General features: G+C 48.8%; 1 protein-coding gene across 6 annotated transcripts in view; it reads left to right on the top strand.

Moving 5' to 3' along the window:
• Positions 1-18380, top strand: part of NCKAP5L (NCK associated protein 5 like) — a 134986-nt gene that overhangs the window by 33134 nt on the left and 83472 nt on the right. For all 6 annotated transcript variants that reach the window (XM_033937515.1, XM_033937516.1, XM_033937514.1 and 3 more), the window contains exons 2-3: positions 10938-10992; positions 11390-11497. In XM_033937515.1, the coding sequence (XP_033793406.1) occupies positions 11393-11497 (105 nt within the window). In that variant the 5' untranslated portion in view covers positions 10938-10992; positions 11390-11392. The remainder of the gene's footprint in view (positions 1-10937; positions 10993-11389; positions 11498-18380) is intronic.

Below are 18380 nucleotides of genomic sequence, written 5' to 3' on the forward strand. Positions count from 1 at the left end.
GGTCCTGCCAATCTAACCTAATCAGCTTCTTTGACTGAGTGACAGGGAAGCTGGATGTTGGGGAGTCCCTAGACATCGTATACTTGGACTTCAGCAAAGCATTCGATAGCGTACCACACCGCAGGTTGTTGAACAAGATGAGCTCTATAGGATTAGGAGACACATTGACAGCGTGGGTTAGGGACTGGCTTGGAGGTAGGCTTCAGAGGGTGGTGGTAAACGGCACCCCCTCCGAAAAGATGGAGGTGATCAGTGGAGTGCCGCAGGGCTCGGTCTTGGGCCCGATTCTATTCAACATCTTCATAAGGGACTTGGCTGAGGGACTTCAAGGTAAAATAGCGCTATTCGCCGATGACGCCAAACTATGCAATGTAGTAGGCAGGAACACGTCAGACCAAAGCACAGGACCGGACGGAAACTCAATGCCCGACAGTATGGTGCATGACCTACTCCTACTGGAGCACTGGTCCAGGACCTGGCAACTCAGTTTCAATACCGAAAAATGTAAAGTCATGCACCTGGGCAGCCAAAATCCATGCAAGACATACACCTTTAATGGTAAAATCCTACAAAGAACTGTTGCAGAACGTGACTTAGGGATGATCATCAGTGAGGACATGAAGACTGCCAAGCAAGTGGAGAAAGCTTCATCTAAGGCTAGACAAATTATAGGTTGTATACGTAGGGGTTTCGTCAGCCAGAAGCCCAAAGTCATTATGCCATTGTATAGATCCATGGTGAGACCCCATCTGGAGTACTGTGTACAATTTTGGAGGCCGCATTACTGCAAAGATGTGCTGAGACTTGAGTCGGTCCAGCGTATGGCCACTCGGATGGTCTCGGGACTCAAGGATCTCCCTTATGAGGAAAGGCTGAAAAAATTGCAGCTATACTCACTCGAGGAACGCAGAGAGAGGGGAGACATGATCGAGACGTTCAAATATCTCACGGGCCGTATCGAGGTGGAAGAGGACATCTTCTTTTTCAAAGGCCTCACGGCAACAAGAGGGCATCCGTGGAAAATCAGGGGCGGGAAACTACACGGTGACACCAGGAAATACTTCTTCACCGAGAGGGTGGTTGATCACTGGAATGATCTTCCACTGCAGGTGGTCGATGCCAGGAGCGTGCCTGATTTTAAGTCAAAATGGGATCGCCACGTGGGATCTCTTCACAGAGAAAGGTAGGGTAGGGTTATTGGGGTGGGCAGACTTGATGGGCCGTGGCCCTTATCTGCCGTCTATTTCTATGTTTCTATGTTTATTTATTTTAAAAATGTCTATCACGCTTATCCTAAAAGATACATACATACATAACAGATGATAAACTCCACAAATTTAAAAACAGCAGCAAAAAATCATGTCATAAAATTGATCATCTAATATACAATTCACATGGGAATACTCTGTCCTCTAATAGGTTAAAGTAATCAAGTAAAGAAAGCTTTCACAGCGGGGTGCCTCAGGGCTCGGTCTTGGGTCCGCTCCTCTTCAACATATTCATAGGAGATCTGACTCAAGGGCTTCAAGGTAAAGTAACATTATTCGCCGACGACGCCAAACTATGTAATATGGTAAGTGAGGACAATTTACAAGATAGTATGGCGCAGGACCTGCGCACATTGGAATGCTGGTCCTCAACCTGGCAGCTGGGCTTCAATGCTGGAAAATGTAAGGTCATGCACCTAGGTAACAGAAACCCGTGCAGAACTTATACCTTGAACGGGGAGACCTTGACCAGGACTTCAGCGGAACGAGATTTGGGAGTAATCATTAGTGCAGACATGAAATCTGCCAATCAGGTGGAGAAGGCTTCCTCAAAGGCAAGGCAGATGCTGGGTTGCATCCGTAGAAGTTTTGTCAGCAGAAAGCCTGCTGTCATTATGCCATTGTACAGGGCCATGGGGAGACCTCATCTGGAATACTGCGTGCAATTCTGGAAGCCACACTACCGCAAAGACGTGCAAAGGGTCGAGTCGGTCCAAAGAATGGCCACCAGAATGGTCTCAGGGCTTAAAGGTCTCCCGTACAAAGCAAGACTAGACAATTTGCAGCTCTACACTCTAGAGGAGCGCAGGGAGAGGGGAGACATGATTGAGACGTTTAAATACGTCACCGGACGTATAGAAGTGGAAGATGACATCTTCCTTCTTAGAGGCCCCTCAACCACAAGAGGGCACCCGCTCAAACTCAGGGGCGGAAAATTTCACGGCGACACCAGGAAGTATTTCTTCACGGAGCGAGTGATTGATCGGTGGAACGGGCTTCCAGTGCAGGTGATCGAGGCAAGCAGCGTGCCAGATTTTAAGAATAAATGGGACGCCCATGTGGGATCCCTAAGAGGGTCAGGGCAAAACACTAGCTAATCTTAAGGGGAGGGTCTATAGTGGGCAGACTTGATGGGCCTTGGCCCTTTTCTGCCGTCATCTTTCTATGTTTCTAAATAGGCTTGTCTTTAACAATTTTTTTAAGGATTTAAAATCTGCACATAGGGCTCCTTTTACAAAGGTGCGCTAGCGTTTTTAGTGCACGCACCGGATTAGCGTGCGCTGTAGCACGTGCTAGCCGAAAAACCACCACCTGCTCAAGAGGAGGTGGTAGCGACTAGCATGCGGGGAATTTTAGCGTGCGCTATTCCGCGCGTTAAGGCCCTAACGCACCTTTGTAAAAAGGAGCCCATAGTCTTAATGACTGAAGTCATGCATTTTTAATTTCCGTTATCGTTTTCATCTCCACCACCTCCCACTGGAGGCCATTCCAAGCAACTATCTCTCTCTATTTCTCTCTCTCTCTATCGCTCTCTCTCTCTCTCTCTCTCTCTCTCTCTATCGCTCTATCTCTCTCTCTCTCTCTATCGCTCTCTCTCTCTCTATCGCTCTCTCTCTCTCTCTCTCTCTATCGCTCTCTCTCTCTCCATCGCTCTCTCTCTCTCTATCGCTCTCTCTCTCTCTCTCTATCGCTCTCTCTCTCTCTATCGCTCTCTCTCTCTCTATCGCTCTCTCTCTATCGCTCTCTCTCTCTCTCTCTTTCGCTCTCTCTCTCTCTATCGCTCTCTCTCTCTCTATCGCTCTCTCTCTCTCTCTCTATCGCTCTCTCTCTCTATCGCTCTCTCTCTCTCTCTCTCTATCGCTCTCTCTCTATTGCTCTATCGCTCTCTCTCTATCGCTCTCTCTCTATCTCTCTCTATCGCTCTATCTCTCTCTATCGCTCTATCTCTCTCTCTCTCTCTATCGCTCTCTCTCTCTCTATCGCTCTATCTCTCTCTCTCTCTCTATCGCTCTATCTCTCTCTCTCTCTATCGCTCTCTCTCTATCTCTCTCTATCGCTCTATCTCTCTCTATCGCTCTATCTCTCTCTCTCTCTCTATCGCTCTCTCTCTCTCTATCGCTCTATCTCTCTCTCTCTCTCTATCGCTCTATCTCTCTCTCTCTCTCTCTATCGCTCTATCGCTCTCTCTCTCTATCGCTCTATCTCTCTCTCTCTCTCTATCGCTCTATCTCTCTCTCTCTCTCTATCGCTCTATCGCTCTCTCTCTCTATCGCTCTCTCTCTCTCTCTCTCTCTCTCTCTCTATCGCTCTCTCTCTCTATCGCTCTCTCTCTCTCTATCGCTCTATCTCTCTATCTCTCTCTCTCTCTCTATCGCTCTCTCTCTCTCTCTCTCTCTATCGCTCTATCTCTCTCTCTATCGCTCTCTCTCTCTCTATCGCTCTATCTCTCTCTCTCTCTCTATCGCTCTATCTCTCTCTCTATCGCTCTCTCTCTCTCTATCGCTCTATCGCTCTATCTCTCTCTCGCTCTATCGCTCTATCTCTCTCTCTATCGCTCTCTCTCTATCGCTCTCTCTCTCTCTCTTTCTCTCTCGCTCTATCGCTCTATCTCTCTCTCTATCGCTCTATCTCTCTCTCTATCGCTCGCTCTCTCTCTATCGCTCTCTCTCTCTCTCTTTCTCTCTCGCTCTATCGCTCTATCTCTCTCTCTATCGCTCTATCTCTCTCTCTCTATCGCTCTCTCTCTCTCTATCGCTCTCTCTCTCTCTTTCTCTCTCTCTCTATCGCTCTATCTCTCTCTCTATCGCTCTATCTCTCTCTCTCTATCGCTCTCTCTCTCTCTATCGCTCTCTCTCTCTCTTTCTCTCTCTCTCTATCGCTCTATCTCTCTCTCTCTCTATCGCTCTATCTCTCTCTATCTATCTCTCTCTCTTTATCGCTCTATCGCTCTATCTCTCTCTCTCTTTATCGCTCTATCGCTCTATCTCTCTCTCTCTTTATCGCTCTATCGCTCTCTCTCTCTCTTTCTCTCTCTCTCTATCGCTCTATCTCTCTCTCTCTATCGCTCTATCTCTCTCTCGCTCTATCTATCTCTCTCTCTTTATCGCTCTATCGCTCTATCTATCTCTCTCTCTTTATCACTCTATCGCTCTATCTCTCTCTCTTTATCGCTCTATCGCTCTATCTCTCTCTATCGCTCTCTCTCTCTCTCTATCGCTCTATCTCTCTATCTCTCTCTCTCTCTATCGCTCTCTCTCTATCGCTCTCTCTCTCTCTCTCTCTATCGCTCTATCTCTCTCTCTTTCTCTATCGCTCTCTCTCTCTCTCTAACGCTCTATCTCTCTCTCTCTCTCTCTATCGCTCTCTCTCTCTCTCTATCGCTCTATCTCTCTCTCTCTTTATCGCTCTATCGCTCTATCTCTCTCTATCGCTCTCTCTCTCTCTCTATCGCTCTATCTCTCTATCTCTCTATCTCTCTCTCTCTCTATCGCTCTATCTCTCTCTATCGCTCTAACTCTCTCTCTTTCTCTATCGCTCTCTCTCTATATATATATCTATATATTAATATTACTTTCTGGGTCCTCTTCTAGTTCTACCACTTTTCCTCTTCAAATGTGTGCCTAAAAGTATCAAGATTATACAGAGATAAGTGGTGTCTTTCTCTAAGTCTACCTTAATGGTTACTGACTTCTTCTTCAGGAACTTGTCCAAATCTTTTTTTTAATCCACCATGTTAACTGTTTTTACCACATCCTCTAGTAACTACAATTCCAAAGCTTAAGTGAAAAAATTGTTGTACTTTTTGAAAAAATTAAACAAATGATTCACATTTAACATGTTCCACTCCACTCAGTAGTTTATCATATCTCCCCTCAGCTGTCTCTTCTCGAGGCTGAAGAGGTCTAACCTCTTTGTCCTTCCCTCACAGGAGAGTCATTCCATGTAGTTTATCATTTTGATCACCTTTCTCTATGTTTTATTTATTTATTCAATTTTCTATACTGTTCTCCCAGGGGAGCGCAGAATGGTTTACATGAATTTATTCAGGTACACAAGCATTTTTCCCTTGCCTTCCCAGCAGGCTCACAATCTATCTAATGTACCTGGAGCATTGGGGGGGATTAAGTGACTTTCCCAGGGTCACAAGGAGAGCAGCATGGGTTTGAACCCACAACCTCAGAGTGCTGAGGCTGTAGCTTTAACCACTGCGCCACTCTCTCCTCTTGTCTAATTCCACTATATCATTTCTAAGATATGAAGATGGAGCTCGATAGAAGTACTATTTCTGTGTTTTAACCACTATTCTGGAGAATTTGAAAGAGAAGTACCGTAATAGCCTTGAAAAGTAGGAGGTGGTTGGTGGTATGATGGGAAACTACTTTTCGTTTAGGTAGGAAACTGATTTGGGGGAGGCTAGAACACATAGGCACAACACACTCCTGAAAATGGAAACCCTAGGATCTGTGGGGCATGAGCATGACATTAAATGGGGCTTCAAACTCCCTTTGGAACTGGCCAGTTGAAGGATACAAACATGGGACATGGTTACCACAAATCTAATACCAGCCTGATGTTTGAACCCTCGGATATAGAAAACCAAAGAAATATACTGCAGAGATGATGTACTTGATGCCAAGTCTTCTATTAATGAATGTTGTTGTTTCAGTGTGGTCCACCTTGGTAATAAGGGAACAAGGACCTGACATGGTCCATGTTTCGATTAACACATCTTCCTCAGGGGTCCAAGATAGTTCCTCGTAGCTCAGGCAACTCGTATCCAGGATCTTTCGCATATTTTTGTGGCCCACTAAGGAATTATCTTGGACCCCTGAGGAAGATGTGTTAATCGAAACATGGACCTTGTGAGGTCCTTGTTCCCATATCACCAAGGTGGACCACGTGGAAAAAACAATGTTCAAAACGTTCATTAATAGAAATTAAGACTTGGCATCAAGTACATCGTCTCTGCAGTATTTTTCTTTGGCTTTCTGTTGCTTGATGTCTACTGCAGTTCAGCTGGATTTCTTTCTTTGTGTCTTTTGAACCCTCTGATATTACTTGGTGCTGGAAACCCCCGCTAGTCTTTCTCAAAGCATGAAAGATGATATAGGTACAGATTTAGATATAGGCCCCATTATTACCTTCTTGCATCCTGATGTCTTCTTAGCTTTTTCTGGGCAGATTGGATGGACCATTTGGGTCTTTATCTGCCGTCATCTACTGTGTGTATGTGTGTGTCTTGTGCCAGCTGGAGGGATGAACACTGAGCTTATATTGGAACTGCTTGATCTCTGACCCCCACACTGAATGCCTTGACTGAATAACCCCGACTGAAGAGCACAAACATCCCTATGGACCTCCCAGCTAAGGAACTCCTTCTCTGACTTCCAAAAGAAAGGACTGCAGATTTACCATCTGAGGCCTCTCGTTGGGCTCCCCCAGACCAGCACAGCTGTCTAGGTGTAAATTCCTTCTGCTTTCTGGAGAAGGGAGTCCAGGCAGCTCAGCACTGTGATATCCTGAATGTTGTATGAGGGTGTCAGTTCAGAACTGGTCCACTTTCTGTAAGCTCCTCTTACACCCAAGACCCAGGTGCCCCAGCAAGAATGTAAAAGCTTTAGAAAAGAACAGTTTATGAAAAACTAGATTGCTCTGCCTGTGCAGAAAAGCTGAATGATGCCAGGGTGTAAGAAGTGTATTCAGTGAAGAGTAAAATTTGCAGTTACATTTTTTTTTTTTGGCCATACTTTTTGATTGTAACTCGTTCCCAAAAAAAAAAAAAAAAGCTGTATGTTTGTACTTAGTAACCAAGTAGAATTTTAAAAAGTATTTTCCATGACCTTTCCTCTTTCTCCTCCTATACAGGCCATGTCAGACCTGACTAGCAGCTGATTTGGACCCAAACTTCCAGTCCCCAAAGCAGCTGAGCTGGGACCAGAAGTTCAGGCCCTATTAAATGCAAGTCAAGTTCTGATATCACTTGGAAACCCTAATCCCTCCCTTCCTTCCCATGCAACAGCAGAGTCCTATAAATAAGCAGCAAATAAAGAGCAGGCGCCAGGCACAACACATGCTGCTCCATAGCTCTATCTTGCCTACCGCTGGCTGCATATACATACTGCTCCTACCCTAAACAGCCTGATTACCTCCTGTAGCTGTCACCTGCTCTGGGCCCTGGCTTTACTACCTTGTACAGCCACTGCCTGCTTCAAACAGCCAACCCCACCATTTTCTGCAGCTGCCCGGTCTGGCCAAGTGTTCAGCCTGTCATATCATTATCCCTCTCCCCACCCCACATGATAGTCCTCCTATTTACCCCCCTTCCGGTCTAGAAACTCTCCTTACGTCTCCATCCCTCTATAGTTGTCCTCTAGAGGCCGCCAGTGGCAGATTCCCATAGGCTTTCAGTTCTGGGGTCAGGCCTCTTCAGCATCTTGCCCCTGAGGAAACAGGAAATTATATTACAGAGAGCAGGACTTAGCAACCCAGAAAAGGTAGACCAAGGAGAAGGGGAGGAGAGATAAGACCATGAGAGGGGAGGGGCAGGAGCAAGAGTTAGAGAACTCGTAGTTCTGGTGGAGAGGGTGAGACCCCTATAAATGTAAATTGGAATGAACAAACAATATTATCTGTGAATGTTATTATAGGATGAACAAACTGTGGCCTAGATTCTCAAAAAACAACGTTAAAACACGATGGGCAACTATTGCAGCCGTTATGGTAGTGATAAAAAAAGCGAGTCATTCTTCAAAAAACACTCATGCAAATGAGGTTGGCGGAGAGTAGTGGAGACTCGCTAAATTTGCATGTGCCCATCGTTGGTGATAGCGATACTGCTGAATAAACGCAAAAAGGAAATAAAAACACAACAGCGGGAGAGATGACAATCTCTCCTACTGCCAACCAACCCCCCCAACCCCCCCGAAGTGGGAGAGATGAACACTCTCTCCTGCTGCCAAGTAAACCCCTGCACCTGTCAACTAATTATTATGTAACTGTAATGTTAACATGGTTTGATCATTCTAGATTATCTTTGAATGTTAATTTAGGATATGTAGAATGATGGCCACGGCACTGAACTTCCGAAAAGGGAATTACGAAAGGATGAGACTCATGGTGGGGAAAAAGATTAAGAAAAAGAGGATAAGCACTGTAAAAACGCTAAAGCAAGCATGGTCCCTTTTTAAGGACACAGTCACCAAGGCACAAAATCTATATAAATCGCGTATCAACAAGGAATACAAGAAGAAAAAGAACAAGGAACTGGAGTGGCTCACTGTAGCGGTGAAGGAAGTGATCAGAGACAAGAAGACTTCGTTTAAGGAATGGAAAAGGTCATAAATGGACGAAAACTGGAAAAAGCACATACAACATCAAAGTAGGTGCCATAAGGCGATAAGAGGGGCCAAAAGAGACTATGAGGAAAAAATAGCCAAGGAGGCAAAAAACTTCAAGCAGTTCTTTTGATATATTAAGGGGAAACGACCCATGAAGGAAGCGGTGGGGCCGTTGGATGACCATGGAATAAAGGGAGTGCTAAAGGAAGACAAAGCCATTGCCAACAAACTGAACACATTTTTTGTGTCTGTATTTACCAAAAAGGATATATACAACATACCGGAAGCCAACAGGCTATATGCAGGAAACGAAGACGGGAAACTGACAGGGTTGACGATCAGTCTAGAAGAGGTATACAGGCAGATTGATAGGCTTAAAAATGATAAATCCCTGGGATCGGATGGCATCCATCTGAGGGTAATCAAAGAACTGAAAGGTGTAAGAGCTGAACTTCTTCAACTAATAGCCAATCTGTCGATCAAATCGGGAAGGATTCCGGAAGACTGTAAAGTGGCAAATGTTCCGCCCATCTTCAAGAAAGGTTTGAGGGGAGATCTGGGAAACTACAGACCGGTGAATCTGACCTAGGTACCGGGAAAGATGGTAGAGGCGCTGATAAAGGACCGCATCATTGATCACCTTGATGGACACAATCTGATGAGGGCCAGCCAGCACGGCTTCAGCAAGTGAAGATCTTGCTTGACGAACTTGCTGCACTTCTTTGAGGGAGTAAACAGACAGATAGACAAGGGAGACCCGATCGACATTGTATATCTGGATTTTCAGAGGGCGTCCAACAAGGTCCTGCATGAACAACTACTTCGAAAAATGCGAGCCATATGCTTAAGGCCCCGCCCACAGAAGGAGCCTAAGGCTCCCGGGCCTATTCTGATTGGCCCAGGCACCTCAGGCCCTACCTGTGGGCGGGGTTTCAGCCGCCTGGGCCAATCCGGCCCCATTCCAGAGCTGGCTGGCCTGCCGGACAGGCGGGCTTGGCACCCATCTGTCCGGCCAATGATTTGAGGTATGGGGAAGAGGGGTGGTGTCGGCCGGGGGGGTCGTGGGTCGGCGGGAGTGGGGGCGATCGGGGGTTGGGGGGGCGAACGTTGGGGGGAGGGGGGTTATGTCAAGGGTAGGAGGGCCTGGGATCTCTCCTGCCCGTATTGTAGTGGGGGATAGGGGGGTTCTGCCTGGGTAGGAGGGGTTGGACTCCCTCCTGCCTGATCGTGTAGGGGGGTGGGGGGCGAGAGGCCAGGAGGGCTTGGGCTCCCTCCTGGCCTGATTGTAATCAGGGGGGGCCCCCGCGGGGCAGGAGGGCTTGGGCTCCCTCCTGCCCCGAATGTAATCGGCGGGGGGAGGGGGGGTCGCGGTTCGCTGGGGCCAGGAGGGCTTGGGCTCTCTCCTGCCCTGATGTTGTAGTGGGGTGCCGCAGGTGCCCGGGGCAGGACGGCTTGGGTTCCCTCCTGCCCGACCTTAATCGGGGTGGGGGGGTAGGGATCGGGGGGCAGGAGGGCTTGGTTCCCTCCTGCCCTGATGTCGTGGGGGTGGGGGGTTGGGGTGGATTCTGTAACTGGTGTTATTTTTGACAGACACTGGTTACAGACTCCAGCTTTTAGGCGAAGGACTGGCTCTTCCTTCTTCCTTCGCCTAAAAGCCTTTGTGTTGGACGTTTGGGGCTTAGGTGTTTTTTTGGCTCATTATGGGGTATAAGTGTAGATGTCGTTTGGGTACAAGTATAGACTTAGTGTGGTCTGGGCGTTTAAACAGCTGAATGTAGAGGCAGGCCATTATCAAAACAAGGACGTTTGTTTTGGTTATGGACACTTTCCCTGCTTCTGCTTTCAACGTTTAAGGCCTTAGGCCAAAAAGGGACTTAGACGTTTTTTTTTATTATGCCCCTCCACACGTTTATTTGTATAAAATTGTTTTATTTTTGTCTCCCAATTTTAAATTATCATACGCTTTGAAGTACTTGACATTGCGTGTACAACAAACTTTTAATAAACTTGAAACTTTATGGGCCCCTCCATCTTCAATTTCCTATGTCCCTATTCGGGCTCTATCTTTGTTGTCCTCCTTTGAACCCATTCCTGAGTCTAGTGAAATAGGGTAGGCATATTTATCTCATGCATGTTCACTGTGTATAGCCTGAAAACCAGACGAGGTGTGTCCTGAGGATTGAGTTGAGAACCCCTGTTCAGGTTCCTTCTGAGGACTGCACAAATGCTCCTGTTTCTGCTGCCTTGCCCAGTCTCTTGTAGTTAGTTGCTAGAAATGCATAAAGTTCTTAAGTTTAGAGGTTTTATGCTTCTTTTTTTTTTTTTTTTGCAGGTGGATGAGCTGAGTTAAGATTGATTGTGGCCAGAGCTTGGGGAACAGGAGTAAGGTGAGGAGAAATGAGATTTTACTACTTCCTGAATGTAGATACAGCTGTTTTGGGATTCAAGTTGGAGAAACTCAGCCTGCAGACACTCTTACATAGATCGAAGAGTTGAGCGTTGCCAATGTACCACTGACAGCTGTAAAAAAAAAAAAAAAAAAACCCAACCCAAATTTGCTAAAATCCAGAAGAGTATCTGGAACAGTGAAACAGAAGTACAAAGAAATCTGGAGAGGGACCCCTTTAACAAGGGAGCAACCTATGCTGGAAAAACTCCAGTCTGTCTCCTACCAACTACCCTCCAGTCAGTGGTTGCGCTATTTCCTCCAGCCACTACCAGCTTTTACCTGAAGAGTCCCCCAAACAGTTCAATGAGTAGTTTCTTAGGAAAACTGTTTTGTAGGATATGTCGGAGGCCACAGAAGATACGAGCGCGGGCTTGGCGCCGGGAGAAGATTCCTCTAAGCCAGGAATGAGCAATGAACTACTGGACAGGCTTCGAGCTCTGGAGGTAAGTCCTAGATGGGAACACGGAGGGGGTGGGGGGGGTAATTCTGTACAGATTGCCTAAAATTAGGCAGTGGGATGATGTGTGCCAAGTGTGAATTCTGTAATGGCACTTGTGCACGCAGCTGCTGTTATAGAATACTAGTGTAAGTTTGAAGTTAACGCATGTAAATTTAGGTACGAGCACTTATTTTATTTTATTATTTATATAGCACTTATAGCCTAAGTGGTTTACATTCAGGTGCTTTATCCTATTTCCCTATCTGTCCCTGTGGACACAAACTCTATCTAGTGTACCTGGGGCAATGAGGGGATTAAGTGACTTGCCCAGGGTCACAAGGAGCAGCGAGGGATGTGAACCCACAGTCTCAGGGTGCCGAGGCTGTAGCTCTAACCCCTACGCCATACACTCCCACTTATGGCTGATGTAAATGCTCACATCTAACTCTTGGCAGTCTGTGACCCATGCACGCTACCGCCTGACACGCACCTAACCCACCCATTCTGCTCCAGGTCACGCTCCATTGACGTTGCATGCACATTCTAGAACGGACGTGCGCAACTTATAAAATACTGACTATGGGCAGTTAGCTCATTGGTGCCAATTTCTGCTCATTAACACAAAACACAAGGAGGTGCTGAAAGTTCTCGGCCCAACCAACTTCCTAAATTCTTTTTTTTTTTTTTTTTTAAACGTATTTTTATTAACAGTGGAAACACACCGCCCAATAGGGCAGATTAACAAACTTCTGTAAGTCACAAACAGTCCATTACAGGTTAAATGTCAAAACAGAAACAAAGCCTCCCCCACGGATCCCCCCTCACAGGTACAATAGTCATACAAGCGTAAGAAACGTTGGTAGTAGGGGGGGGGCAAAGGCAGAGAAGAACAATAATGATAAATAGACCGCCCATCATGGACAGCGATCTCCCACCGTGTTTTTGTATATACCCTATCAATATGCCACAAAACCACACATAGCTCAGGATACCATTCGCATCCAACAACATCCACTCCACACTAATCGACCACTCACATCCCCAAACATCTCCCTTCCCTCCCCCCACCTACCCCCCCTCCCCCCCAGGGCACCCAGGAGTATCATAAAAAGAAAATGAAAGGAAATGAATGAATGGTAGGGGTGTAGCAAGGGCCCAGCCAAGGTAGCGCATAAGACAGCCAGGCTAAGTTAGGCGGGCTCCAGGTCCCCCTCCTGTTCTTGTGATGGCAACAGGTCCCGCAGCCTCTCCCACAAGCCAACGTAGTGTTGCTTAAGCACACTCAGCGATCTAGCATAGGATTGAATTTCAAACCTAGCCGTCTCCCGAAGCCTACTCCTCCATTGAGGTATCGGGGGGGGTTCCTCGGCCATCCAATAAGTTAAGATCAGCTTCTTAACTACGAGAACAACATTATAAAAAAATCTACATTGGGTTGTGGTGAAACCTTGATCCTGGAGAGAGGTCTGCAGACCCAGGAGAAGAAACCCATAGTCCCATTCAACCTCGCGCTGTACAGCTCTCTCCATTAGGGAGAGAGCCTCCCTCCAGACATTCAGTCGGGGGCACTCCAGGAAAGAATGGAGATATGTGCCTGCTCGATTCTTGCACTTTACACATAAATCACTATCCCATAACCCCATGCGCGCCCCCCGCTGAGCCGTGAAATAGGCACGGTGAAGGATCTTAAACTGTAGTTCTTGAAAATCTGCAGATTTAGTGTATGAGTATAGAGTAGCAAAGCAGGCCCCGAATTGTGGTTCAGAAATATCCTGTCCCAGGTCCCGAGCCCAGGAAGCGCGTACTGGAGAAAGTACCGACAGAGGGAGAGATGATTTGAGTATTCGATACCAGTGCGCGAGGGAGTTGGTTACGGGCGGTGTGGCTGAAAAAAGGATGTCCAAGGGGCCTTTGTCCCAGACCCCATTGTCTCCTCTGCGTTCAGCATCCCAGTAGTGACGTACTTGAAAGTAAGAAAACAAGTAATGTAGGGGAAGACCCCACGCGTCCCTTATTTGCTGAAAGGAGGGGAACCCGGCAGAGGGCAGCTCCAGTATATCCTCCATCATCCTACAGCCCCGAGCCGCCCACTGCTGAAAGACTGATCTACCCCAGCCCGGCTGAAACCTGGAATTGCCCCCCAGGTGGAGAAAGGGAGATGTGTCAGGTGATAGTTGCTGTCTGCGCCGCCACCAACGCCACGCCAGCCTAAACGGGCGCAGAAAACGGAAACAAACTAAATATCGTCTCCCAGGATCGTCCTGTCTGTGTAATATATTCATGAAGTGAAAAGGGGAGCTCCAGCCCTCTAGCCATCCCCGAGGGGAATAGCGAAAGCACCCGGTGTAGCTCTCATGAATCCATCGAAAAAGGGACGCTACATTATAAAGCCGAATATCTGGGACATTTAGCCCCCCCAGTGATTTATCCAAGATAAGTTTGGACATCGCGATCCTAGGCATTCGGGATCTCCAAATGAATCGGGAGATTGTAGTTTTAAAAGCAAGTTCGTCCCGCCTGGTAAGCCACAGCGGCATTGTCTGTAGGGGATACAGGAGTTTCGGTACCAGAACCATTTTCACTAGAGCCACCCGTCCCAGGATTCCCAACGGCAGTTCCTGCCAGGACTGACACAGCTGTCCAATCGCCTCAAGCGGGCGGCGAATATTTGCATTATAAAGTGTAGGCAGATCGGTGCTAAGATATATACCAAGATAGCGCATTGGTTTGCTCGTGGGTGCTATAGGCAGCACCGCGTGCCACGGCTCCGCCCGGCGCCCTGTTAGCATCAGGAGTTCCGACTTGCTACAATTGACCTGTAAGCCCGACAATGCCCCAAAAGCTCGAATCACCGTCAAAGCTCTGGGCAGATGGATGGGGACCTGATCCATATAGAGTAACATATCGTCCGCAAACAAGCTGATTTTACATTCCCGTCCCCGTACTACAATGCCCGTAAGAGTCTCATCCTGTCGGATCTTAGCCGCGAGCGGCTCAATGGCCAAAAGAAAAAGGAGTGGGGAAAGAGGGCAGCCCTGTCTCGTACCTCTCTGTAAGCCAAAATCCGCAGTAAGACCCCCATTGATAAGTAAGCGCGCCCTGGGATTGTGGTACAGAGCCGTCACCCAAGCCAGAAACTCTCCCTGGAAACCACCCCTACGCAAGACCCAGAAGAGATAGTCCCAAGAGATGCTATCAAAAGCTTTCTCCATGTCCAATCCCGCAACCGCCTCCTGGCCACCCCGGCCTACCCTATCATGAATTGCCCCCAAGACCTTCATCAGGTTCATGGAGGCGTAACGGCCCGGTACGAATCCGACCTGGTCGGGATGAATGAGATCGGGGAGAAAGCTATTCAGGCGCCGCGCCATAGTTGCGGCCAAGAGTTTAATATCCTGATCCAGGAGCGAAATTGGACGGAACGAACCCACCAGATCCGGGTCTTTACCCGGCTTTGGGAGCAGGACTATGTGGGCCATGTTATCCTGAAAGGAACCACCCGTCCGCGCCACCTCGTTATACATTGCGCTCAGGGGCTGCGCTACAAGATCCTCAAGAATGCGATAGTATTCAGGGCCAAACCCATCCGGCCCGGGTGCCTTCGCCAGTTTGAGGGAACGAATGGTGGTTCGGAGTTCAGCCCCGGAGATGGGTTGGCTCAAAAAAGCAGCCTGGTCCTCCTCTAGGCGCGGTAATGATAAGCCCCTGAAAAAATCCCCGAGGGCACACTCGTCCAATGGGCGCCTACCATATAGGGTCTCATAATACTTAACAAACTGTTCTGCTATTTGGCTTTCCCCCTCGTGTCGTGTTCCCCTAGCGTCGCGGATGGAAGTAATGATTTGGCGTTTCTTATACGGTCTCACTAAGTTCGCCAGGAGTTTCCCCGTCTTACCCCCCCACCTATACATTTTATACCGTTGGAACGCCAAGGTCTGCTCCGCACGCTGGTGGAGTAAGGTCTCGATACGTTCTCGTGTCGTCTTGTATTCCTGCCGGTCAGAGTCCGACAAAGAGGCGATATGAGCCCTGCGGAATTGATGCAAACGTCGCGTGAGCGACAAGAGCTCCGCTCCCCGGGCCTTACGTTTAGCAGCCGTATATGCTATCACATGTCCCCTCAGAACTGCCTTAGAGGCATACCAGTAAGTTACCGGTCCAATGTCAGGAGTGTCGTTAGTGGCCTGATAGTCTGCCCAGCGAGCTCGTAAAAATGTCCGAAATTCCTGATCATGATACAGGTGCAACGCCATTTTCCAAGAGGAAGCTTTGCCGCCTGCTGCGAGAGTCAAGGTGAGGTCCACGGTGGCGTGATCCGAGATCGTGGACTCCACTATTTCCGACTTAGCAGCCCGTGAGAACAGTCTTTGGTCAAGCAGAATGTAGTCCAGTCGGGCATACGCTTTATGGACATGTGAGTAAAAAGTAAAATCCGATTCGAACGGGTGTAGTGCCCGCCAGGCGTCCACCAGGCCTAAGTGCTGTGTCAAAAAGCCCACCCCCTTGTTGTCATGGTCTCTCAGACTACCCCTAGGAGGTTTACAATCCACCCCTGGGTCTGCAGTGATATTCATATCCCCCCCCAGGATCACCTGGTAGTCCGGGTAGGCTGATACCTGAGATAAAAGTGTGGAAAAAAATTTATGACAGTAAGTGTTTGGGGCATATACGTTACAGAGCAACAGTTTTTGTCCCCATAGATCCCCCAGTGCAATGACATATCTCCCCTCTCGGTCAGCTAGATGTTTATGCAGGACAAACGGCAACCGCTTGTGGATCAAGATAGCCACCCCCCGCCGGCGGCCTCCTGAAGTAGAGGAGTAAACATCCCCAACCCAATTTTTCCGCAATTTAGAGTGTTTAATCTGTGTTAGATGGGTTTCCTGCAGGAATGCCACATCCGCTTTCAGAGTTCGTAAGCTGGCCAGGATACGAGAGCGCTTTACTGGGGACCCGATGCCATCAACATTAAAAGTAACAACCCTTAGATCAGCCATATCGACTAGAGCGTAGCGGGATGCTGCGTGAAAACCCAGGGAGCACCAGCCCCCCAATAACAGGAGAGGTCAGCCATTCTCCCCCAGCCAAACGCAAGGTGAGCCTGCGCAGAATGAATAAATAGGTACCGACGAAGCCTCCCAGCAGAGCCTCGCCGCCCTCGATAACCAGGTGCCCCCTACCCCAGCACACCCATCCCCCATGCATCCCCCCCGCACATTCATCCCAGACTCAGACATGCCGTCCCCCTCACACACCTCCCAACAGTCCCCCAACCCCCCTCCCCACCCCTCCTTATCCCCCCATGCTGATCCCTCCCCACCAGCATACAAACCCATATATATCCCCCAACCTGCCCGGAGACCTCCCCCCCACCCACAGAAAACACCCCCACTGCATATCAAACAATGTCAAACAAGCACACAGTCCAGGAATATAACAGAAACCTAAGCAGAGAACAGATAAGTTGGTACCATCAAGTCCAGATCAAACTTTCCATCATGTCTGCAGTCTGCCCAAAAGATCTCCGAACTGTCCAGAGTAGCTGTCGCAGAGTATCGCCAGGTATGTCCCTCAGAAAGGGATGCGGCCGACAGACATGCAGGAATCCATGTATTCACCTCCTCACCCGGGCCCGGCGCAACTAAACTCAGGTCACCCGAGCCCCGCCGCCGGATCTATCCTGGAGGCCATCTCAAAACAGGAGTACAGGGCCACATCTCCAGGTTATGAAAGGTCTCATATCCACACAGGGCACTTGAGCATTGTACCGGGCAAACAGCCACTCCACCAGTCCAGCTCATAAATGGTCCCATCCCGACACGTATGAAAAGCAGATGTATGGTAAGAAAAGATCCCAATCAGGTACTTCTGGGCTGTATGGATCGTCAGGCAGACAAAGTCGCCAGGAACGCCTTGGCTTCGTCACCGCTGTTGAAATTAAGGGTCTTACCGTCATGCCAGACCCTGAGCTTCGCAGGGTAAACCAGGGCAAATTTGATACCCCTGTTGTGAAGGTCCGTGCAGGATGGCGCCATGATCTTGTGTTGGGCCGCCACCCGCACCGAGTAATCATTGAACATGAGTACCCTGGAGCCTTTGTAGTCCAGAGCCCCCGCCTTTCGGTAAGCCCTTAGCAGTAATTCCTTTTCCCGCCAGTTCGTATAACGAGCTATGGCTGTTCGCGCCCTCCCCCCCTCCATGGGTCGGGTGCCAATACGGTGCGCTCGTTCGCAGGCAAAGGCCTCCGCACCACCAGTTAGCTGCAGAGATTCTGGTAACCACGTGCTGAAAATAGTATACAGTTCTTGCTCACCCACCGTCTCAGGGAGCCCGACCAGCCTCAAGTTGTTCCGGCGGCTCCTATTCTCCTGCTCCTCCAAGGCATCCTGTAGCTCCCGGGACGTTTTCTTAAGTTCTTCCACTTGGGCAGTCAGGCTGGAGCACGTGTCCTCCTGGTCGGACACCCGTTGCTCGACATCCGTCAAGCGTCGGCTGTGGGAATCAAACTTCTCATTCATTTCCTCCACAGCCGACTGGATCTTGTTAAGTCTGTCCGCCAGCGCCGCCGTGACCGACCGTGTGATGTCCGTTATCCAGTCTCCAGCGGGTATAGTAAAGGTGGCCGGCTCCGCCGCCATTTTGGAGGGGGTTAGCGAAGGCTTGTCCCGAGTGCTCTTTGCCGGTTTTACTGGCATACCCTGGTCCGGCGGGAGTGCTCTGCGCTGCTAGTGCCGGGCGGAGAGTAAGTCCCCTTCCTGTGTGCTTGCGGCTCCGGTGGGGGTACAAAAAGCCGATTTTATCGCTGTTTTTTAAGTCCGTGGGGCAGGAGCTCTCCTTCCGTGCGTCTGCTTAGACAGGCTGCATCACGTGACCCCCCCAACTTCCTA

Source organism: Geotrypetes seraphini, chromosome 3, assembly GCF_902459505.1.
Source record: "Geotrypetes seraphini chromosome 3, aGeoSer1.1, whole genome shotgun sequence".
NCBI classification, from domain to species: domain Eukaryota; kingdom Metazoa; phylum Chordata; class Amphibia; order Gymnophiona; family Dermophiidae; genus Geotrypetes; species Geotrypetes seraphini.